This window comes from Camellia sinensis, chromosome 13, assembly GCF_055761805.1.
Source record: "Camellia sinensis isolate YWXY chromosome 13, ASM5576180v1, whole genome shotgun sequence".
Classification (NCBI taxonomy): Eukaryota; Viridiplantae; Streptophyta; class Magnoliopsida; order Ericales; family Theaceae; genus Camellia; species Camellia sinensis.
In genome coordinates this window covers 153,175,702-153,200,245 of record NC_138973.1, presented here as the reverse complement: position 1 = coordinate 153,200,245, position 24,544 = coordinate 153,175,702, and the positions used below count along the sequence as shown (strand labels likewise).

Genomic DNA, 24,544 nt, shown 5'->3' with positions numbered 1-24,544 from the left:
AGCCCACTGCTACATCATTAGTAGTAGCACTAATTAGTCCTCCCATTCATTTTCCATTAAAATTTTCAAATTTCTAAAAACAATTTTTAAAGTACAGAACTCAAAACTAGTTGGAAAACTTATAATCAAACAGGTTTTGAATTTTTAAAACTCTTTTCACAAAATTATCTTTCAAAACTAATTTCAAAACAAAATGAAACACATAAGAATTTTTGGTGGCGCCTCTTCTTCGCAAAAGATCTCTCTCAGGCATGGCCGAATCTGCAACAACTGAAGCCTCCGAAACCCTCATAGAAGCAGAGCCCTCCACCCAAGACATGGACCTTGAAATCCCAATCGCCGCCACCGAAGAACAACTCCCTGCCGCCGACTCGAAGCGTTCCAGGGAAGATTCCGGCGAGGATAGCGGCGGCGCCAAGAAGCTGAAGGTTGAGAAGTCCGCCGAGGAAGACCGATTGGATCAACTGGAAGGAACTGAGGGAGATAAGGAGTCGGATCGGGTCAGCGTTGGACCAAGAATTTCGGATCCTCTGTGGAGATGTTCGATTACTTCTACAAGTTCCTTCATTATTGGCCCCCCAATGTCAATGTCAACAAGGTAATATACTTCAAATGTACCTATTTTGTTTTTTCTTCATCTTATATATGTACTTTTTGTTGTGATTTGCTTTTTTATTTTATTTTTATGAATTGATTATTTACTTTGTGATCTAAATATGATTGATTATCTGCAAGTAATTTGATTTAACCACTGGTTATATGTCTGTCTTGGTGAATTGAAGATATGATAGTGTAGTGAAACCTCATTTATGAATTTCAGTATTGATGATGTGGTCATATATCAGCCGATAAAAGACATGATATATTGGTGAATATGTGTATCTGAATTCCAAAATCCCGATACAGATAGGCGAATATTTATGTAAATTTTCTTATATTCTTCTGCCAAGAGATAGTGTAGTGATGTCGCTTTGAGTGCTTCTTATGTAAGCTGTTGGTCAGTGGGCTTTAGCAATTCAGGCTTTGTGTCTCATGAGATTGAAGACGGGAGTTGGAATCACCTAATTGATCAGGATGAGATTTGCTTGAAGCAAGTTGGAGATTAGAGGCCTTAGAATTTCATGAATAACCCTTTTGGGAAACTGATTTTGGAATTTAGGGAAGAGTAATATTCTTGTCTGTATTTAACTAAGGCTGTGGTGGGTTTTCATGGACAAAAAGAATATAGAAAATGATTCTTTCGGTTAACTAGGATTTTTATGGATTCAGTGGGATTATGTAACTTTGACATTCTGATGTGGAATTTGTGCGCCCATGTCTTTTTTTTTTTTTAAAAAAAATTCTTCCGTTTTTTTTTTCAAGCTTATTAAGCCAATTTGACACATCTTTTTGATGCAACACGGTGCCCTTTACCTCAATTTGGTTGTGAAGAAGACATCCTTAACCCTTGTGTGGTACACGAGGAGAACCCCATAATTATCTATAATTTTCCTCTAATTCTGCCTCCGGTGCTATCCAGGGATGTAGCCACACTATGGCCAAAGGTGGCCATGCCCCCCCCTGTGTTTGCCATAACCTATGCATATATAGTATATATGTGTGCGGGGGTGATTTCCGCACTATGAAGAAGGGTTGAACTTCGTGGATGAACAGCAGGCTTTGGGAATTGAAGATCTGCACAGAATAACAAACGGTGAGGCTACCCGACCGGGGTTTGGTCGGAAACCCCTCCGATGGTAAAGTCAGGGACTCAGGGAGAGGAAAAAGAGAGAGAAGAGAATACAAAGAGTGTATATGTGTTAAGTGTGTGGATTTCGGATCCCTTCAGAGTGAATAGTGTTCACCTTTTATAGGAGAAGGTTGTTTGTCGTTCAAGTCTTTCTCTCTCCGCCATCTGTCCAACGTGTCTTATTCGTGGTCGTCTCCTATTGGAGGAGGACGCCCACTCCGCCTGACACTCAGGTGCAGGTCTGTTTTGTTTGTCTCATTAGCGGACATCTCTCATTGGAAGAGGACGACCACTCCACCTGCCATTCAGACGCAGGTCTGTCATATATGCTCCTTGTCCCTCTGCACCTCCATGTCTCCACGTTATGTTCATACAGAGGGAGAGGAGCAGAGTTGTTTGTCTCTAGTGGACCCAAGAAAGATCTTCAGTGAATTGGCCTTCTCTAAGTTGGTCTGCTCTAGAACGGTTGTCCAACCAGGAGGTCCAACATGTTGCTCAACCCACTTCGGAGTGGTTCTGTCCATCCAGAAGGTCCAATATGTTGCTCAATCCACTTCGGAGTGGTTCTGTCCATCCAGAAGGTTCACCATGTTGCTCGGCCCACTTTGGAGTGACGCTCGTACATTGGGCCGAACTCCTATGATTGTCTTACTTCGGAGCAAGTGTTGGCCATAGGGCCGAGGTTCGACCTAGCTCCACCTTGGAGTGAGTGTTGCATTAGGCCTAGCTCCACTTTGGAGTGACGCTCGTACATTGGGCCGAACTCCTATGATTGTCTTACTTCGGAGCAAGTGTTGGCCATAGGGCCGAGGTCCGACCTAGCTCCACCTTGGAGTGAGTGTTGCATTGGGCCTAGCTCCACTTTGGAGTGACGCTCGTACATTGGGCCGAACTCCTATGATTGTCTTACTTCGGAGCAAGTGTTGGCCATAGGGCCGAGGTCCGACGTAGCTCCACCTTGGAGTGAGTATTGCATTGGGCCTAGCACCAAGACTTGATTAATTTTCACCCACTTCATTTGCCCCCTGGCTTGCGCTTACGTTTGGCGAAGCGGAAGCCAATTCTGTCACCAACTTCGAAGTTTGGGTGATCACAACTTAATTTGAGCTCCATGAGCTGGATTAAAAATTATTGTTCGGTCTAACGTATGCGTCTGCCCAATGTTTTGTAGCTCGGTTGTGCCCCCAAACTAAATGTGTCTTCACTAGCCTCGTAATTGTCTAGCTTGGTGTTTTTTTTTTTTTCTCAGTCGGCTGAGCGTCATTGCTTGACTTGAAAAAAATATATATGCATAATAGTATATATATATATATATATTTTTGCAGTGTTCGTCGATTGGGCCGAGCAACACAGCGACGCTTCAAAGCAGGCCAAGTGTGCTTTATCGCAGCTTTGTTCTAATTTGAAAGACATTCACTATCTTTTTGCTCGGTCCTACTTGTAAGAGATAAATTGGTGTTGGTCTCAATGCTTGGTCGACCAAGTCCTTCCCCTCCACTCTGCTCGGTCTCGAAGCATAGCTTGCTAACATTGCTTGATCATGCGGATCATGCACCATTTTCTTGTTTGGACATGATTAACACGTCCATTTGTTCAGCCCGTTTCTTCATATATTAGTCGGTCGTTTTACCTTCAGCTTAAGGATTGTCCGTCACTTAGTTAGTTGGTCGTAGCAGCTTGTTTGCATAATTTTTGTTTTTCAACACCGAGTTGCTTGGTCGGCCCTAGCAGCTTTGGCGTTGCGAGTTTGTATTTTTTAATTCGGTTTCTCTACCACCAAGCTACTGTCAATGTTAGCACCTCTTATCTTGAGAGTTGTCTAGCACATAGTCGTTATAGTCTTGGTATCGACTTCGATAATATTGACTCTCGTCGGGCACTGCACTCCTTCGACCTTTGCTTGTTGTTTGTAGTGTATTTATTTGGTAGAATATTGCACTTCCAACTTTGTTTGTTGTCAATCTTTTGGTTGTTTACTCGAGCTATGAAACTTGGTCTTGCTTAGCTAGTTTTGACTTGCTTCCTTTGCTCGGTCCATTTTGGAGTGGATGTTAGGCGTCCAATCAGCCACTATTGCTTGGTCCACTTTGGAGTGAGCATTGAGCGTCCGACCAACTTTCATTGCTCAGCCTTTGTTGCTCGGCCTAGGCATTGGGTGTCTGACCAACTTCTGCTACTGGGCCCAGTCGTTGGGTGTCCGACCAACTTTTGTTGCTCGGCCCAAGCGTTGGGCATCTGACCAACTTCTACTGCTTAGCCCAGGCATTGGACGTCCGATCAACTTTTGTTGTTTGGCCCAAGCGTTGGGCGTCCAACCAACTTCTATTGCTCGGCCCAGGCATTGGGCGTCCAACCAACTTTTGTTGCTTGGTCCACTTCAAAGTGAGCATTAGGTGTCCGACTAACTTTCGTTGCTCGGCCCACTTCGGAATGGGTGTTAGGCATCCAATTAACATCCATTGCTCGGCGCGCTTAAGAGTAGGCATTGGGTATCCAACCAACCGTTGTTGCTCGGTCGAAGCGTTGGGCGTCTGACCAACTTCTATTGCTCGGCCCAGGCATTGGGCGTCCGACAAACTTTTATTGCTCGGCCCAAGCATTGGGCGTCCGACAAACTTTTGTTGCTCGGTCTACTTCAGAGTGAGCATTGGGCGTCCGACCAACTTCCGTTGCTCGGCCCACTTCAAAATGGGTGTTGGGCGTCCAATTAACTTCTGTTGCTCGGCCCAAGCTTTAGGCGTCTAACTAACTTCTATTGCTCGGCCCAAGCATTGGGCGTTTGACCAACTTCTATTGCTCGGCCCAAGCGTTGGGCGTTTGACCAACTTTTGCTGCTCGGCCTACTTCGAAGTGGACGTTCGGAGTCCAACCAACCTCCATTGCTTAGCTCGCTTCAAAGTGGGCGTTGGGCATCCAACCAACCTCTATTGTTCATCCCTCTTTGTAGCTCTTCCACTTCGTATCACCTTCGTTAGGCTGAGGTCCTTTTGTAATGAAACTTTAAGTTAATAAAGTATCTTCGAAATTTGCCAAGTGTTGGACTTGTAACTCGAACTTTCAATTTCTTCATGTTTATGTTGTTTGCCCCCAGCCGAGCAACAAGGATGTAGCCCTACATTGTTCGTTGTTCGACTAGACTTCGCCTTATGCCTTGGAAAAGTTAAGTTGCTCTTCCAGTCGAGCAATAATAGGGAAACCTTGCAATATTTCCCGTTTGGCCTTAATTGAATTAGTTGTCTTGCCCCCAATCGATCATCATTGTTCGGCCGTTACTTGACTCGGTTACACCTCTGTTTATCCCACTTTGGAGTGGAGAGCAAGCTTTGACCTAGCTTCTGTTCAGACTTCATTGTAGAGGGCTCGGTTTAACCTAGCTCTTGTTCGGTCCACTTCGGAGTGGCATTTGTTCGGCACACTTTGGAGTAGACGGCTAGGTTGAACCTATCTTCTTTTTGGCCTACGTTGGGTGGCCTCTATTCAACCCACCTCTTAGTGAAGGACTAGCTTCGATCTAACTTCTGTTTGGCGCACTTCAGAGTGGCTTTCGTTCGTCGCACTTCGGGGTGGACAGTTAGGTTTAACCTAGCTTCTATTCGGCCTATATCGGAGTGGCCTTTGTTCGGCCCACATCGAACTGGTCAACTAGGATCAACCTAGACCTTTGTTAGGCCCACACTAAGGTGGTCGGCTGGGATCGGTCCAGACCTTTGTTAGGCCCACGTCAAGGTGGTCGACTGGGATCAGCCCAGACCTTTGTTAGGCCCACGTCAAGGTGGTCGACTGGGATCAGTCCAGACCTTTGTTAGGCCCACATCAAGGTGGTCGACTGGGATTAGCCCAGACCTTTGTTAGGCCCACACTAAGGTGGTCGGCTGGGATCGATCCAGACCTTTGTTAGGCCCACGTCAAGGTGGTCGACTGGGATCAGCCCAGACCTTTGTTAGGCCCACGTCAAGGTGGTCGACTGGGATCAGCCCAGACCTTTGTTAGGCCCACATCAATGTAGTTGGCTGGGATTAACCCAAACTTATGTTTTGGTTGTACCATACCCTTGTTTGTTGTTTTCTCCATCAATGGAGTCTTTCCTTCCAATAAATGGAACAACTCAATTGCGAGGATATGGTAGAGCTTCACCACATCTAAACTTTGTTTCGTCAATACAAATCTCATATTTCAGAAGACTCAGGAGCATCTATCCTTTGTCATTCGTCTTCTCCATCATTGGAGTTCTTCCGTCTAGTCGGTGGGACAACTGAATAGTTTGATACAAATCTAGTATTTTGACACTGTTAGGATTATTGGTTTTTTATCATTCGTCTTCTTCAATTGGAGTCCTTCCGTCTAGATGATGAGACGAGTCAGTAACAATGATGCGGTGGTGTTCCATCGTATTTGGACTTTGTTCTTCGATGCAGATCTGGTCCTCCAACACTTTCATAAAATATAGTCCTTTATCGATCATCATCTCTTTCATCGGAGTCCTTTAGAATGAGGCATTAGAACAACTAAACAATAGTACAGTGGTGTACGTCGTGTCTAGACTTCATCTGTCGGTGCAGATCTGGTCTCTCTATATCCATTAGTGCAGATCTAGTTTTCCGGCACTCTTCGAAGTGTTAATTTGTTATCCTTTGTCTTCTCTGTCAACAAAGTCCTTTTTCACAGTGGCAACAAAGGTATCTCTTTCGTTCCCCTCACCAGAGCTTGTCATAGAACAGTGTGGTACTCTCCCCCTTTGGTCGCGGTTGTCTCTATCAAGGGAGTTATGTTGGGGTGACTCGCCGACGATGACATGACGTTGCTCTACTACATCGGTGCTCTATTCGTTAAGGTCTGCAAGGTCTTCATGCCTTCTAGGGAATGCTGGACCGTTATCTTTGGTTCTCTCTGTCATTGGAGTCCTCTTTGCTAGCCCAGAATGGGGTGTATCTTCGATTCCCATCGCCGGAGGTCGTCACGAAGCAAACAGTGGTTTTCCCACAGACGGCGCCAATTGTGCGGGGGTGATTTCCGCACTATGAAGAAGGGTTGAACTTCGTGGATGAACAGCAGGCTTTGGGAATTGAAGATCTGCACAGAATAACAAACGGTGAGGCTACCCGACCGGGGTTTGGTCGGAAACCCCTCCGATGGTAAAGTCAGGGACTCAGGGAGAGGAAAAAGAGAGAGAAGAGAATACAAAGAGTGTATATGTGTTAAGTGTGTGGATTTCGGATCCCTTCAGAGTGAATAGTGTTCACCTTTTATAGGAGAAGGTTGTTTGTCGTTCAAGTCTTTCTCTCTCCGCCATCTGTCCAACGTGTCTTATTCGTGGTCGTCTCCTATTGGAGGAGGACGCCCACTCCGCCTGACACTCAGGTGCAGGTCTGTTTTGTTTGTCTCATTAGCGGACATCTCTCATTGGAAGAGGACGACCACTCCACCTGCCATTCAGACGCAGGTCTGTCATATATGCTCCTTGTCCCTCTGCACCTCCATGTCTCCACGTTATGTTCATACAGAGGGAGAGGAGCAGAGTTGTTTGTCTCTAGTGGACCCAAGAAAGATCTTCAGTGAATTGGCCTTCTCTAAGTTGGTCTGCTCTAGAACGGTTGTCCAACCAGGAGGTCCAACATGTTGCTCAACCCACTTCGGAGTGGTTCTGTCCATCCAGAAGGTCCAATATGTTGCTCAATCCACTTCGGAGTGGTTCTGTCCATCCAGAAGGTTCACCATGTTGCTCGGCCCACTTTGGAGTGACGCTCGTACATTGGGCCGAACTCCTATGATTGTCTTACTTCGGAGCAAGTGTTGGCCATAGGGCCGAGGTTCGACCTAGCTCCACCTTGGAGTGAGTGTTGCATTAGGCCTAGCTCCACTTTGGAGTGACGCTCGTACATTGGGCCGAACTCCTATGATTGTCTTACTTCGGAGCAAGTGTTGGCCATAGGGCCGAGGTCCGACCTAGCTCCACCTTGGAGTGAGTGTTGCATTGGGCCTAGCTCCACTTTGGAGTGACGCTCGTACATTGGGCCGAACTCCTATGATTGTCTTACTTCGGAGCAAGTGTTGGCCATAGGGCCGAGGTCCGACGTAGCTCCACCTTGGAGTGAGTATTGCATTGGGCCTAGCACCAAGACTTGATTAATTTTCACCCACTTCAATATGCTTAATAAAATATTATTTATTTTGACCAAATAAATATAAAATAAGACATAAGACCAGAAGGCAATAACTAATTCCGTAAATTGAAAAGAAAATTGCTGAATAATTAGTACAAATTCAATCATAGATGAATTCTGTTATAAAAAAGAACGCTAAGTTCAATTTTGATAGATGTAATTGAAGAAAAAAAGAACTATTTAGTTTTGATTTGTCAATTTTTCCCTTTTTTTTTTTTAAAGTATCTTTGTTTATATTAACTATTTGATATATTTTGATATGTTGTTATTTTCAAACTAAAATATATGAAACGTAAATGTAGCTGGAGTTGGATATACATATTGTTTGGCCCCCCCTATCTTGAAATCCTGGCTCCGTCCCTTGTGCTGTCATTTATCTCCCTTGTAATCTCCTAAGGTTTCCTCTTCTATGTATTTTGCTGATTTTTGTATATACTAATTTGGTGTAATCCTTTTGCTCTCTGTCCTCTTTTTGGAAGGGTAAACTAAAAGTAGAGTCTTGGATTTACAGTCATTCCCTCCTCATATCTTTCTTGGAGTGTGGGAGGTCTATAAAATGATACAAGTTCATTTACATGTGTATGCTGTGGAGGGACCACTGGAGTTATGAATTGTGCTTTATTTACCTTAGTCTCCTCCCCAACCCTTCTTGATTGGCTGGGCTTGACGTTAGCCTTCTCAAACAAAGGCAGCAAGGCATCTACTATCACTCGGTTCTCATATGCAGACATGGAGCCAATGCTTGTTGAGTGTGCAGTAGAAGAGCCCTTCTTGGATCAGTAGGAGGGCAACTGGATTGGCCAGTTTTGGCTACATTTTTTCTATTTCCTTAACCTATTTCCTGTCTGGCCATTGAATGGCCATCACCTAGGTTGTCTTGCACTCCTTCAACCTCACCTCCAACTCTTCTCCATTTTCAACCCTTTTCTCAGGGTCTTCAAAAACTTCGTGTTGTTTCTTCCTAGCCATCACTCCAAATTAGACAGGTCCCACTAGGCGTGCCAAAATATGTTTGTAAAAATGTAGTTTTGGTCAAATCGACTGAGAAACCAAACTTCCACAAACAACAACAAATTAGACAATTGTGGCTGGTGTTCTATGCCTCGACAGCTTTAAGGACTTCTTTGGAGGTTGTAATGTGAAAAACAAATATAAATAAACTGAAATTTGATTGAAGAACAAGTAAACTTGCCACTTAATTACAAGAATTAAGTTACAAGTTCAAAATGCATAACAATCGACAGAGGAAAACGTGGCCACGGAGGCTGAATTACAAACAAACTACTCCTAAGTGCAAAAGTTACTTCTAATTAAGTTATATTACTCCTAATTCCACATGGGTTGTGAATTTTGTTGAAGGTTCTTTTCTCTTTGAACTTCCACCTTTTATATGACTTTCAATGGCCCTGTTGTGCTGCCATGTGCCTATTTGCCATGCTCTTATAACTGCCCATGAATTGCAACTGCTGCAACTGCCTCTGAATTCCCTTTTTTCCTGGTACTGCCATGTACTACCTCCTCATTCCTCTTTCTTGGGCCACTAACTTTACCTCCTTTATTCTTGGCCCTCTTCTGAATGTGTTTGAGCCTCTGTCGATAGAAAATTTTAAACTTTTGGTGTAAACACCTCCTTAACAGCTTGCTTACGCATGCGTTGGCAACAAAGATTCTTTGTTTGTTGTCATTTTCTCCTATACTTGTAGATGTTGCCTGAGCTTTTATCATGCTGATTGTGGATTTCAGTAGTTTGCAGGGCAAACTTTGTACATTCTTCTCTTTTAGTTCATTTCTATTGGAATGAGTATTAGATAATCACCACATAATAAGTTACAGAGACCCATGTTTCAGAGGTACTTCAATCCTGCACTTGCCACATTTCTGTGTGCCACTAGAATCCTGTCTCGAGGTCTGGTATGGACAGAAAGTAGAATGAAATTCCTACCCACAACCTTCCACACCAGCAAAACAAACGTGCCACTAAGGCATCAAATAAGGGGAGAAGATAATGGTAATGACTAAACAATTTTATAGATGCCTCAGATTCCAAAATCTATTTAATATAGAATTTACTATTTCCTCTCGGTTCGTCTTCTCACCAAACTACTAATTTCGAATGCAAAGAAGTGATCAAATTCAAACTATTTTTTCTATCCTCAAATGTATTAGACAAACTTTGCACTGCAACTAACTTAGTAACAGTATTGTTCTAAGAAAAAAAAAAAAAAAAAAAACTTAGAAATAGTAGGTATTACCTAGATAGCTAATGTGCAGAAAAGTTAGCCCAGTAAATCATATAGAAGACTTGAATATGGCCATTTAGCATGAATTCATACATACATATATTTACACACATAAAACTCATCAAAGCCATAAGCAAAAAGATTAAATTCACTAAACAAAACATGTTCCACAAACACAGTAAGTACCATTTAAAATTAAACTTTGGAATCTCTTGTCAAATTAAATAAGAAAAAAAAAATCAGAACCAAAGAAGAACATCCAACACTAGAAATCTAATCAATGTGCTTTTATATTTGTGACGGAACTATAGGTAGAAACCGTCATACTTAGAAGCCTGCTCATAGCTGAAGAACTTGACTGCTGAATTTGGAACAATACGTGCACAATTAGTACCATTGCCTTTAAATAATCCTCTGAATCCCTCAGTTCTCCATATATATTTCAGGCCTAATGGAATCCATTTTTTAACTAAAATTTGAAGGGGAAAAAATCCCAAAAATAGTTTTAGGAGCAAGTCGTCAAACAAGATTACATGTTTCTTAAAAAATAAAAACAAAAAACAAAAATGATGCCAAACAAGCAATTTAAGGGCCACAATATTTCTTTGAAACCGAATGGATTGGGATGTTGACAAACTTGTCAAGTTGAGTTAGATTGAGATTTGAGTTTATAAAACCTAATTATAATCTAATTGCATAAAACCCGGTTCCTAGCACAAATTGGTTGCAACAAAACCTTTTGAGTTGGGAGAAAATTTACAGTGAATGAGAGAAAGATCACCTAGAGATACAGTCTGTCAACATAACAACAACAGCAAAGAAAAGTTATGGACTTGGAATCAAGGATCATCATCATCAACATCATCACCAACATTATCTTTATCTTCTTCTTCTTCTTCTTCTTGAAGTAGCATCATCATCATCATCATTCTTGAAGTATGCATGCGCAAGCGCATCAAGAGCTGATATTCTTCTAGCTGGATTCAGGCAGAGCATTTCCTGCATGAAAGTAGGCAAATTTAACATAAACTCGATGGTCTAAGAGAGTGAGAGAGGCAAAAAAAAAAAAAAAAAACAAGAAGAAGAAAGATCTTTTTAATATATAGAGATCAGCACATACTCAAATTATAAATAGAAACATCATTCAGACATTAGCAAGATCAGTAGCCATGAAGTGCAATAGAGAACCAAATCAAGTACAACTAATATAATGTAACATTTTCATGGACGCAAAAGTTGGCACATCACCACATAGGGGAGAAGAGGGATAGAAGTCGAGTATTGACCTCCGTAGGCAAACAATTTGGCCTCTGTTCTGTTGGTACCCAACTTCTAGATGAGGACATTGAGTATGTTGGATGACAAACCATAAATCTTTGTAAAGTACTCAACAACATACTTCATTGTACCTCTTTCATTAACTGGGAATCTAATAAACATGAGCAATAAACCAGTCAGACAAGGAACATGCGAAAAGAATCTCAAGACATGTGTGAAGTTGCATAATACAAAGGTAAGTTCTTCCATTAAGAATCATAAACTAGACCCTTACCACTGTTAGAAATGGAGGCCTTGTTTGGTTTGTTTTTCAGAAAAATTTTTGGGAAAAATTCTCTACAAACAAATTTTCAAGAGTAATCAAACCAAACAAATTTTTTCAAAAAAAATCTCAAAATTTGTTTGGTTACCTACTTTCTAAAATCACTCTCTCTCTCTCACATGTACATCAAATCAATCACGTTTTTTAAAACTCTCTCTCCCAAAACAATTTTCCAAAACCATTTCTGAAAAAAAGCAAATCAAACCAGTTTTTGTACCTTTTATGTCAAAAATTACTCTACAAACACAAACCAAACACACCCGTAGCTTTTTGCGTCTATTTTTTTGGGACTGATTGTTTGGCCGTCGCCAAAAAAAAAAAACAAAAAACAAAAAAAAAAAAACAAAAATTGCAATAGCAAATCAGCCGAAGCAAATTAGGAATAGCAAAAAAATCACTTCATTTTACTTGCCATTCATGTGCGCAAGTTTTTTTTCTCATTTTCTTTTATTTATTTTTCATTTTACTTAAACCCCCGATTATGTAAAACTTGCCTAGACTCTCGTTTCCCAAATTTGATTTTGCTCGATTGTGATTTGGAGAATCCAAGAGAGAGAAGGACAATTGTCTAGACACAGAGGAGAATCAAGGAGATCGTGATCGACCATGGTTTCTCTGGCTCGCTCTTCTCTCCCTTCACTTCTTATATACGAAGCACATATGAGAATCAAAGAGAGAGAGAGAAGGAGATCGAGGCCATATGATTTGGATCTCTTTTGATCTGAATTGATTTTAGGCCTTAGTGATCTGGATAGTCTGATGCAATTGCTCTGCCCTAGTTAATTAGATGATCTGATTTAATCTAATATGATGCTATTGTTCTGTTCGATTAGAGCTTTGATTTCAAAAATGGAGCAATGACCAAGGGCAATGAATAGTTATGGAGTTCTCTCTCACTCTCTTTTTGTAATCTCATCTTCTCTCCATTTTTATGGCTAGGGCTTTTTTTTTTTTAATGGATTTTACTAGTTTTTAGATTTTATTGTTGATTTGAATTCGGTTACTCTATTACATTGAATATTCATTTGAACATACTACAAATTGGAAAATTGAATTGCTCTGCATGTATATTGTTCATGTTTGTGAAATCAACTAGTTTCTATTGTCACCATTCAGTCTTCAATTATTGCTGCATTTGGTGAATTTTGTTGTTTTGTGAGTTCAATATATAGCATCTGTGAATTTGCTATTTCATTGATTATCAACAAGTTTGAATTCGTTGAGGCAAGAACTGGCAAATTTGAAATTGGAAGATAAAATGTCCTAGTTTTGAAATAAAATAGGACAAATATGAGAAATATATATATGCTCAGTTTCACTAACAAATAACTCTTGCTTCCTGATTACATTGTAAAATAAGATCAAAATTTTGCAGTTACCAATTAATTTTACAAGACATTTACAAATTTGTGGAAAGGTTAGCAATGATATATAAAAGAAACTAAATAAATGGTAAACAACAGCAAAAAGCCAAATGACAATCAAACTGCTTAATTTTTTATTTTTTTTACTTGCATTTCATTTATCTAGGAACACAACAAATTTAACTCTATTCTTTTTTTTTTTTTACTGTAAATAATTAGTCAAACAGTAACTTAGTATCATTTAGTTGAAGAATAAAAAGAAAATAAACAACGAATTTCTAAGCTCAAACAGGTGGTCTGATAAGATCTTTTTTGGAGGTTAGGAAAATGTACCCTGCATAGTTTCTATCTGATTTTAAACCTTTTTTGTATGTTTCACAAGAAGTACCTGTAATGTATTATATTATTGTGTAGTGCAGGTTTACGTCCCTTGAAAATACTACTAGTTATGAGCAGTTCTTGTATATGTAGACACAATTTTATTACATGGAATTCTTATGTAGACACAATCGTATATGTCGGCAAGCTTGTCCTCATGTGGTCTTGATAACTTTAACAGTCCATTTGGTAACCTAGGTGAGAAAGAGAAGAATGAAAAGATTATAGGTGCTGGATGCATCTAGTGGGCAACAAACTTCAAAAGAAGATGAACAGTATGCCACTATTCGAACAAACATTGAGCAGTCCATAATCTGAATAGTGAGCTTATTGATTCTTTTTTTTTTTTTTTTTGAACAGTGAGCTTATTGATTCTGTTCTTGATGTTGTGAGGAAAGAGGCTAAGAATTATGATTATGTTAATAATTGCTTGTTGCTTGTAGTGTTTCTTTTTATTTTCCTCCAAATGGTGTGTATTGAGATCATGAATTAGATATTTAAGTATTAATTCTTATTTTTATTGATACTGCCAACTTATGAAAATCATGCTCAGACATTAATGAATATTGTTAATTCCTTTTTCTTTGGCTTTGCAGGTATGATCAGACGTTAGTGAATATATTGTGCAATAGTTGGGTTCTGTTAAAAAGGGGTGGTGCTACTGTGTTGTTAATATTGTCTGCCTTCCCATTTTACCATGTGCAACACTTTCAGAATATGAATAGCAATTTACTTATCTAGTTTTCTCATATTCTATCTATGATTTTGGATTATTTATGATCTCTCTGTGCATCCTTAGGTTTGCAAACTTTGAGTTAAAGTTCTAAGTTTTGCAGTAAACATTCAATCGAAATTCAAGCTGAAACCCTAGCATCTTTTGCACTCTCAGTAGGCCAAACTAGTGTTGCCACCATTTCTTCTGCAAGGTAAACTTTACTGCTAAAGTTCAATTTATGTTTATAATCGTGTATAGATGATGAAATATTAAATTCTAGGTTAGTTGTTTGGTGCTTTGGATAGATGATTGATAATAAGGGATTTATGTTACTTGAGCCTTGATTTGTTAAAATTCATACAAAAATCTTTACAAGAATGATGTGGCAATGCTCAGAGAAGAAATTTAGGGGTTGTTTGAGGTGTCCTAAATAAGTGTACTTTTTGACTTTTTGGACTAAAAAGTTGAGGAAAAAAAGATGGTTGTTTGTGTTAACTTTTTGACTTTTTACAAAAAAATGTGTATTAAAAAATTGTATAAATTAGTGTGTAGGAAAAGATAAGGACAGTAGGCAGTACGGCCGTACCGTCTGGGGGAGTGAATTGATGATAAGAAATGGTTGCCTACTTTTCGGGCATTGCATTGGACGGTGCTGTTGGCCTGTGGGGCCCATCACGGGTCCCGTTTTGATAATCTGAACCCTTTAATGTTTAGAACTCATCAAGTACTATATGCCTGTAAAAAATCACGTTGATCGGATATCGATAGCTATCTAATTGGATTAGTTTTTTTTTTTCAACCGTCAACTATAACACCATCCATTTTTTTTTATATAAAACTGATTTAATCATGTAGTTAGCGATATCCGATCAACGTGATTTTTACAGACATATAGTACTCGATGAGTTCTACATATTGAACAGTTCAGATTATCAATACGGGACCCGTGATGGGCCCTCACGGGCCGAACAACACTGTGCTGCCTGTGCACCTGTGCAATTTTTCCAAAAAACTCAGCAACAGTTTGTGGGATGTCAGACTGAGTTGTAATAATTTGTGTGTAAAATTAAATATTTTTTTTGGTGAATAATGATAACGTTTTAACTTTTTTAGTAACTTTTTGGATTTTTTTTGGGTATCCCAAACCAGGCCTTAAATTTAGTATTGTTGGAATTGATCGTATAATTCTACATAACTTTTAATTATAGTTGCTTGCATTATTATTTTCCTATTTCCTTTCCATGAGATTGTGATGCATTCACAGAATATTCCAGCATGCTGATTGATTAATTATATAAAAACCAGAGCCCAACCAGTGTCACTAACTCACTATGAAATCAAAATGGACTAAGAACTTGTTTGTATGCTCCATGAAAATGGAAATCTATAGACTAGAATAATCAAGAAAATACAGCCATCATGATGAAGAATGATTAAAATTTGGAACAATGCCTTTAATTATTTTCTTATGTCTGTAGTAATTAGATAATGTTTCACTTTTGTGATTCACTTAAGTGAAAAAAAATCTAATTTTGTTATGTTATCTACATTCTGCATGCATTGAACACACAATACATTATGTGTGAGATTTGAACATGGTCTAACTGATTCAATTAGAAAGGGTTGCCTTTCTTTAGACCACAACATGAATTTTTAAGTAATCATCTTAATAGAACCTGAAACTTAAATGAATGTGATCAACCAATGGTGTTAGAGAGTTTAATCATAAAGTGACACCTATATTTATGAGAAAAAGTTGTGCTTCCAATTTGAGTGTTGATGCCCAATGAAGCTTTTACCAATGTTTTAAAAACCGAACTGGTGAGCGAATCGGAAAAGGGATCGGGTGGACGGGTCACCGGTTCAACCGTCGGGTTGAACCGGAATCAAACCGTGACGTAATAAATATATTAAAATTATATTTAATTAAAAATATAAGTAATAAATTTATAAATTATCTTAAATATTTGTCTTAATATTCTTTTACTGAAAAATATAATAATATATTTTAAAATATTATTAATTTCAATTTTGGAAGATGAAATCAAATATTTAATATTCCCTCCATATGATTTTAATTCAAATAATTTGATTGAAAGGAGAGTAAAAATTTTGGAGGGATATCAAATTTTCAATATTCCTTCCAATAAATTTGATTGAATCCCACATGGATTTCTTGAATTTTTTTGAAAGAGTTTTTTTCTTATAAATAGGTGAAGACTTTCACAATAATTTCATCAAGCTCTTAATGGGATTCCTCACAAGAGGAGACCCTTGAAAAAGAGTTTCAAATTAAAATTTTCTTATATTCATATATTTTATATATATATATATATAAATATATATAAAATAAGAAAGAAAGAAAGAAAATAAAAAAAAAAAAATTTCCGATCCGGATCAACCCGGCAAACTGGCTCCGGGTCGACCGGTTCGCCAGTCCAACCGCCGGTTTTTCCGGTTCTCCTTAAAAACGCCGGTTTTCATTTCTGGCCGGTTTAGAGGGTTGATCCGGACCGGAACCCCGACCGGTCGACGGTTCAACCGGTCGAACCGGCCGGTCCGGTCCGATTTTCAAAACCTTGGCTTTTACCAAAAAAAAAAAAAAAAAAAATGGTTTTGTTTGTGGAAGGCTAATGGGTTTAGGATTTAAAATTCAAAAAGGGTGGAAGGAGGTTGTAGGATGAGTTCTATTTTCAAATTGATTAGCTGCTGGATTTTAGATAAAATGTTGCAATAGTTATCTATTTTCAAAACAACCCCTGCTGCAGCGAAATTTTGTCTTTCCGCTTTCCCTCTATTGGTTTGCTTCATTTTCCCTATGGAAATGTTAACTTAAAGCTCCCTCTTCTTAGCCATTCTTGAACGGTTGGAAAGTGCCGTGGGTTCACTTCTCCATAGAACTTTAACTATCAGCCCCTGTTGTGGGTTCACTTCTCTGAGCAGGAAGTCTTCTTAGTGTGTCTTTTCATCAATTTCCAGTGAGGTGTGTGTGTGTATGTGTATGAGAAGGCAAGTGTTCTCATCTATTTGGAGTGTGATACAAATCACTTTTGTAATCCTTTGTTGTTGCTGGATTCTAAATTGTGAAGTCAAATTTCTTCTTGTTGCTTCCTTCTAAGGATAGAGATTATGTTAATTATGTTCATTTTAAAAGCCTCCTTGCTTTAAAAGGATTTTGTTCCAACATCGTGTTTCCTCTTTCTATCTACTTCTTATATTTCAATTGTTGTTTATTGAGGCCATATTTATATTTCAATTCTTGATAATTTTTATTGTGATTTCTGAGCATCAATACTTTTTTCAACATATGCAAAAATTGCTACATATATAGGTCAATGGTGATATATATAGAATTGTGGACCTTTGATTAATTTCATTGATATACCTATAGTTGTTGCTATGGATTGCAATTGAATTCCTTTAGATTGTGTTTAGATTTTGCAGTTGTTAATTTTATTATTCACGAGTGTTTCTATTTGTCTTGATTATTACCTTACATATAGGATTGAGATTTTTCTCTAGTTAATTTATGTGCTGTTTTCTAGTGCATGGTTTCACTAAGTTTTTTCCATAACATGAAGTAGGTGTAGATTCAATTTAATTCATTCAAATTGTAGGTGAACAATTTGATAGTAAAATAGGAAATACTTTCTTTATAATTTTCTTTTACTTGCCTATAATGTGGAGTTCTTTTATTCAGGTGCATTATATACTAGGTGGTGTAGCAAGAAATGTTGCTGAGTGCATGTCAAAGCTCAGAACAAAACCTTACATGATAAGTGCTGTTGGATTTGACATGGCAGGTGAATTCTTATGTGAGATGTATGCTGCCCTTAGTTTCATATGTATTTCTCCTAATTGGCTGGTGGGACTGCATTACAACAACATAAGTCTCATAGATTGCTATTATAAGTTTCATAGCAAACAATGTTAAAATTAATATATATATAGAAAGAGAGAAAACAAATTATGTATATATATTGATGTATTATTGATTGATATTTGATTGATGTGTAAATTACAGATGGTGAGGTACTCATTATATAGGAGAGGATTGTGAAGTAGGTGAGTGTGTGTGGTAGGTGAGTTGAGTGGAGGTGGTAGGTGATGATATATTTTAACAGCCCCCGCAAACTCAAGGAGGATAGAAACTAACCAACTTGAGTTTGGAGAGAGGAGCAAAACAAGAAAATACATAAAAATAAAAAAAGGATAGGAGACACTGTATGGTCGTGTCAGACCATTGGTGAAGACACTGAATGGTGGTGTCATAACGTTGTAGAGGACACTGTATGGTGGTGTCATAACGTTGTAGATGACACTGTATGGGGGTGTCAAACCGATGTAGAAGACAGTTTATGGGGTCATGTCGGACCGTTGTAGAAGACAGTTTATGGGTCATGTCGGACCGTTGTAGCAGACACTGTTGTGACAGTTGTTGTGACAGTTTACAGAGTCTTGCTGGACCGTTGTCCGCCGAGCCACGCACCACCGCCGGGGCTGACAGATTGCTCAAGGATTGCAACCTGAACTGATGGATTCTTGCTGAGCTCGTAAGCGCAGGAAAGGCCAGCAGACCCAGCGCCGACGATGACAACATCGGTGTCGGCGTAGGTGATCATATCCAGCATATACCTCCGGGTCATTTCCCGAGAAACGATCGATTCCTTGATTGGCTCAAACTTGAACGAGTTGAGATCGTATGAGGCGGACATGGAGATCGAGAGGTTCTGTGTGCCTGATTTGATAGGTTGGAGGAGGCGAGATGGGGAAGAAATCGGGACGCCATGGAAGGAGGTGGAGAGTGAGCTGGGTGTTCAGTTTTGTAAAAGGTCTGTTTGGCTCTTGGGACACTTTACTGATGGACCATTGGGACACTTTGCCATCCATAGATAAAGGTCTTTATGTTTGCTGTAATTAATGCGGCGAGAACAAGTGACCAAAACTTTCTCTTTATTTCTAAACCCAGAAGTGTTCTTTTAGGCCTCTCTTCAGCACTCTCATCCTTCTTTACAGTTACAGCAACCTCTGCTTCACTATGTTTCCTCTTCTTTCCCATTGTTCCTAGAGATCTGAACCACAGAAGAAAGAGAACGCAGAGAGTGAGAGAGAGAGAGAGAGTTGTTGGCGGGGATGTGTTGCAGAGTTGTTGGCGAGACTGAGACGACGACGGAGGATGGAAATTCACCAGCTGAAGATTCTCGCAGCAGATATGGCGGTGCCGTTGCCGGAGAACGGTAGAAAACGTCAGAAATTGGATGTTGACGGCCACGGTTGCTCACATGTGGCGATGAAGTGCAAAGATCGATTGCACGAGATAGTGAGAGACGAGCTCGAAAGCCACGAAGAAGATTCGTGGAAGGAAATGATGGAGCGAAGCTTCTCTTCTTGCAGAGTTACGGCTGTGGAGAGTGGAAGGTATGTGTAGAAAATTCTAGGGGACTAGGTTGAGGTCCGGCGGGCGGCCAAGGCGAAGTTGCCGCCCGCCGGTCAAGAAAAATATTAGGTTCTTAAACCTGCTCTGATACCATGTTAAAATTAATATATATATAGAAAGAGAGAAAACAAATTATGTATATATATTGATGTATTATTGATTGATATTTGATTGATGTGTAAATTACAGATGGTGAGGTACTCATTATATAGGAGAGGATTGTGAAGTAGGTGAGTGTGTGTGGTAGGTGAGTTGAGTGGAGGTGGTAGGTGATGATATATAAACAATATGAGTAGTTCATATTTCTCCTAATTGGATGGGAATCTAGTATTTGTGATATCCTGTGAAATTATAAGTCTCATAGATTGCCCATTGCTTAGATTGAAATATATTCGTTTTGTCCTTATTTCTAGGTTAAGAAAGATTTTAACCCTTAAAGGCCTTAACTGTTGTTTTGAGAAACTTCTCGTTTTGATGTATTTAACTGTTCCCTTTTCAGGTTTCTAGTGTTTGAAGACATAGAAAATGGAACCCTGAAGGCGCATCTGAATGGTAACTTTTGGAACACAAAATTTACATGTTTGCCTAATTTGATTCTGTTATCAAAGTGTGGCTCTTGGCAGATCCTCTTAAGACTCCCTTGAATTAGAGAACAAGGCTACAAATAGTCATTGGCGTGGCAGCTGCACTAGTAAGTTGTAAAGCTGCATTTTGTCGTACTCATATATAAATAAAAAGATGTCAAATCTTTTTTACTCTCTCCTTTTTTTTTTTTCGCAATGATAAATTCTATGAGAGGATAACCTGTGGTACATAAATACCATAGCCAAGAAGCGAAGTCACTATAACATCTACTTATAAGGGAAAGTCTGCTTCCATGGTCCAACATTTGACATAGGGATTCTAACACATTCCTTGGTCTGATGAATCTGAAAGACTAGTCGGAGTACTTTGGAAGCTTGAAATGCTCAATGCACTTATATTGTTGGGCAAATTATGCCCATGGTCTCTATATTTTGCTTTAATAATTTTTTTTTTTAAAGGTTAATAAGACATTAAAGCCTTTAATAATTGAAAGTTAAGAAACTTGACTTAATGGCATGATCCCACTTGAAAACTTTTCTAGTCCAATAAATTCAATCTTAAATGTGCTCATACTTTTTCTTTATTTACATGTTAGTTGGAGTTATCTGGAACATAATTTACTTTTCTGAATCAAATAATATGGTAATTATTTGCATCGTGTTTCTTGGTCCTTTTGTATGTTATTGAATTGCCCTGCTCTCTGATTTTTCCCTACAAATCTTTAATATGGATCCTGACGACCTTATGGTGACTGATTTTAACTGGATAGAAATTGTCACCAATTCACCAATATGTTTGCCTTGAATATTTATTGTTTAGCACCTGAGCTCTACATCTGAGGCATCTTGGATATGAGCTATTCTATAGAAATTTCGATTTTGTCAGTGATGACTTGGTGATGGTGATTGCAGCTTCGCATGGCTTGAACTCATGAATCCCAGGAGTTTTATGCCTAAAGTTGCTTATTGTCAACCCTCCAAAAGGCTGGCCTCATGTTCAACGCTTGTCGGTAGACCTGTTCAAATTCATGGAGCCGTACCTGCGCAATGCTGAACTGGGAGAAACAGTTTGCTTCTTCTCTCTCTCTCTCTTCTTCTTTTTTTTTTTGGGACAGATCCTTGAGGAAAATTGTTACTTGCTGACCTCTTCTTTTTTTCTTTATTTATTTATTTATTTATTTATTTATTTATTTTTCCTTTCTTTTTTTATAATTCAGATTCATTTTCTGTACAAAGGCACTTTGAGGGTTTTGCTGGTGCTGCTTCATGATTTTCCAGAATTCCTCTGCGATTATCATTTCAGCTTCTGTGATGTGATCCCTTCCAGCTGCATTCAAATGCAAAATGTCATCCGTAGTGCATTTCCACACAATATGAGGCTCCCTGATCCTTCTACCCCTAACTTAAAGGTGCTTGGGTTGGCTGGTTAAATTTGTATTTACCCTAGTTATCAGCATCAGGGCCGTGATTAATTAATACTAACTCTTTTCAATTCTCTTTGCAGATTGATTTGTTTGTAGAAATCAACCAGTCACCACAGATTTTCTCAGAAGTTGATGCTGCTCTGAAAGCCAAACAGATGAAGTCAGATGTTGATGAGTATCTCAAGGTACTCTGGAGTTTCATTAATGCTGTCCACTCTTATGCATTTCTGCTTCTGTGTTTTTTTTTTTTTTTAAATTTTTTTTCATAAAAAAACTTTTCCCAAGTTTTTAGTTATAATAACTTTCACATATGGCTTCGATTTTGAGACTCAAATGGAATGTCTAATTAAACTACAATGCTATACTATCTGAATTCTTGTCATTGCTATTCCTAGAGTGTTTACACCTTTATGCTTTTGTTTTTTTGCGACGGTAACAAGATGGTCGCCAAAAATCATGTTAGTATTTTTCTTTGTTTTTTGTGATGGCAAAATAGCTGTCGTCATAAATAGTCATAAATAGTTTAGGCGGTTGCGAATAATTAGTGACCGTTGCTTTGCCGTTGCAAAAAGTATTTGTCACCCCCACATTTGCGACCCTCACTTGCCGTCGCCTGGGCCATTGTAAAAGGTTTTTTGCGACTGTTTTTTATTATTTGCAACGGTTTATAGCGGTCGCAAAAAGTGCTTTTTTTAGATAGTGTTCCTTACATATTATATGTAGGCATATATATATATTGTGCATTAAGTCACACCCAGCTTTTTAACCCTTTTGGATGTTTAAGTTGTCAAACACACAAGGAGGGAGATCGAACCACAATGCTGACAGCATATTAGGGGCATCCTCATGGAGCAAGGATCCTCTCCTTATCTTCCCTACTTCACTTTCTCCTTACAATGGTTAAGATTCATTTTAAGAGAATTTAATGGTATAGATCATTCTAAAAAAATTATTTTTTAATTTTTAATAAAGTAATCTGAGCCATTAAATTCTTTTAGGATCATTGTAAGGAGGAAGTGAAGGAGGGAATGCAAGGAGAGAATCTCCTTGCTCATTCTCATGGGGTAAAATTAAACCTTACCTTTTTATACCATTAATATGCAGACTCTAAGATGTAGATATAATCAAAACAAGTCATATGCTACTTTATCAACATATTTTGGTCGTGAAGCATGTACATTTGTAAGTAGGTGATGTATTTATGTCGGACATGACACTTGTTGAACTTGAACATGCCCGAATCTGTGGCGAAGCCACGTAAGGACCAGGGGAGTTACGTGTCCCCTTTGGATTTTGTGATTTTTTTTATATTTTTTTTTTCAAATATAAAGAAAATATTTTAAATAAAAAAAAATTATAAAGATATTATTAAAGTGAAATGTCAACGATATTTTAAAAATTATAAAAATAATAATGGTTGTTTTGATTGAAAATGAAGAGACTATTATAAACCATATTATTTATAAAAATTTTATGAATTTTTTTAAATGTAACGGTGATATTATTATTGACATGCAAGTATAAATAATCTAATTATAAAGATATGTAATTTATTGGATTGTTAGTTACATTTGACATGTGAGATTTACTCTCTATGTATTTATTTACTATTAGTTGGTGATATCGCATACTAATGTTGACGTGATATTACTATTATATTTAATTTTCAATCAATTTTTGTATTAAAAAAATAATTTATCATTATATAATTTATTTTAAGACTTATATTCAACTGTTTTTATATAGTCCATGATATACTAGTTATAAATAATATTATTTTTTTTGAGGTTTCTCGAAATCAATTGTAAAAATTTGTGTGAAATATTTTTGTAAAAAATTTTGATATTGTAATTACTAAGTGTCCCCCCTAATTTAACTTTCTGACTCCGCCACTGGTCCTAAGACATGTTGGACCAGTATAAAAAAATGTATTATCCTATTTTCTTTTTTAATCTTTTCATAACCAGATATATTTCAAAAACTTAGGGGACGCGCATATCTAAAGCTTAGTCACACATGAAACACAAATGAGTCAGCACAATTTTTAAGGAAATAATTTGAGGATCAATGATTAAAATCAAAATGATGTAAAGTCATACCTATTAGCCCTCCTCATTTAGGCTTTTTAATTTTAGAACTCCTATAGCTTAAGACTTGTAATTTGTTTAGGAATAAAGCTCTTTAAGATAGATAAAAAGTTTTTCGTTCACACTTTTCTCCAACATATAAAACATAAAAAATGATATGTTACTATTTTGATACAGAAAAAAGAAATATATTTGTAACATAAAAAATGATCAACTTGGTTATTATTTTATGTACATACATAGAAAAAAAAAATATATAATATTTGTTGTGTCTCGGCCATGTCATGTCCTAATCCACCTTAACTTGCTCTAATGCAGGGCAAAAGACGAGCAAGAAACAGTAAATTTAAAAAAGCAACAAAGATTAAGAATAGGCTTTGTTGTTACGAGCCACCAGTCACTTGGGACCTCTTGAGATCAAGTTTCAGTTTGAATCAAACCTTATATTATGGTTTCTTTATGCTTTTGTGGTGCTCATCAAGATTATAATTTGTTTTTCTTTTTTTTTTTTCTTTTTTTTTTTCAAGTACTTGGACTCTAGTCATTTTTATGATTTCAATATTTAGATTATATGTGTGCTAGTAAATATATATATATATATATATGTGTGTGTGTGTGTGTGTGAGACAGAAAATTGAAAAGCTTCGCCATGACGAGTTGAAGCTGAGATAGGCAGGCGGCAAAGTTTTTGAAGAAAAAACAATTAAAAAGTCCAACTCACACTTCTCCTTAATACCTAGGTAATAAAGAGAGGGAAACTGGAGCCTGGAGCCTTATAATTAGCACAGATGGGACAACTCCAAGCAATGTGAGATATTTTAACAC

General features: G+C 38.1%; 1 protein-coding gene across 8 annotated transcripts; it reads left to right on the top strand.

The window, feature by feature from the left end:
• Positions 1-117: 117 nt before the first annotated feature.
• On the top strand, positions 118-24,544 carry LOC114310548 (uncharacterized). Of its 8 annotated transcripts, none has more exons than XM_082903770.1 (8): positions 118-598; positions 14,309-14,398; positions 20,124-20,176; positions 20,248-20,315; positions 21,121-21,275; positions 21,426-21,617; positions 21,713-21,817; positions 24,460-24,544. In XM_082903770.1, exons 1-4 carry the CDS (start codon positions 252-254, stop codon positions 20,271-20,273), a joined length of 516 nt encoding a protein of 171 aa, XP_082759896.1. In that variant the 5' UTR covers positions 118-251; the 3' UTR covers positions 20,274-20,315; positions 21,121-21,275; positions 21,426-21,617; positions 21,713-21,817; positions 24,460-24,544. The 8 variants fall into 8 exon arrangements, with proteins under 8 accessions (XP_082759896.1, XP_028112398.2, XP_028112402.2 ...); XM_028256597.2 differs by lacking the exon at positions 24,460-24,544 and adding an exon at positions 24,038-24,289; XM_028256601.2 differs by lacking the exon at positions 24,460-24,544 and having other exon boundaries at positions 21,713-22,020.

Bases quoted from the DNA above. Each gene is read 5' to 3' on its own strand.
- LOC114310548 (XM_082903769.1), top strand. From the start codon at position 252: ATGGCCGAATCTGCAACAACTGAAGCCTCCGAAACCCTCATAGAAGCA. The intron at 599-14,308 runs GTAATATACTTC...TAAGTTTTGCAG, and splicing joins CCAATGTCAATGTCAACAAG to TAAACATTCAATCGAAATTC. The intron at 14,399-20,123 runs GTAAACTTTACT...TTCCCTTTTCAG, and splicing joins GCCACCATTTCTTCTGCAAG to GTTTCTAGTGTTTGAAGACA.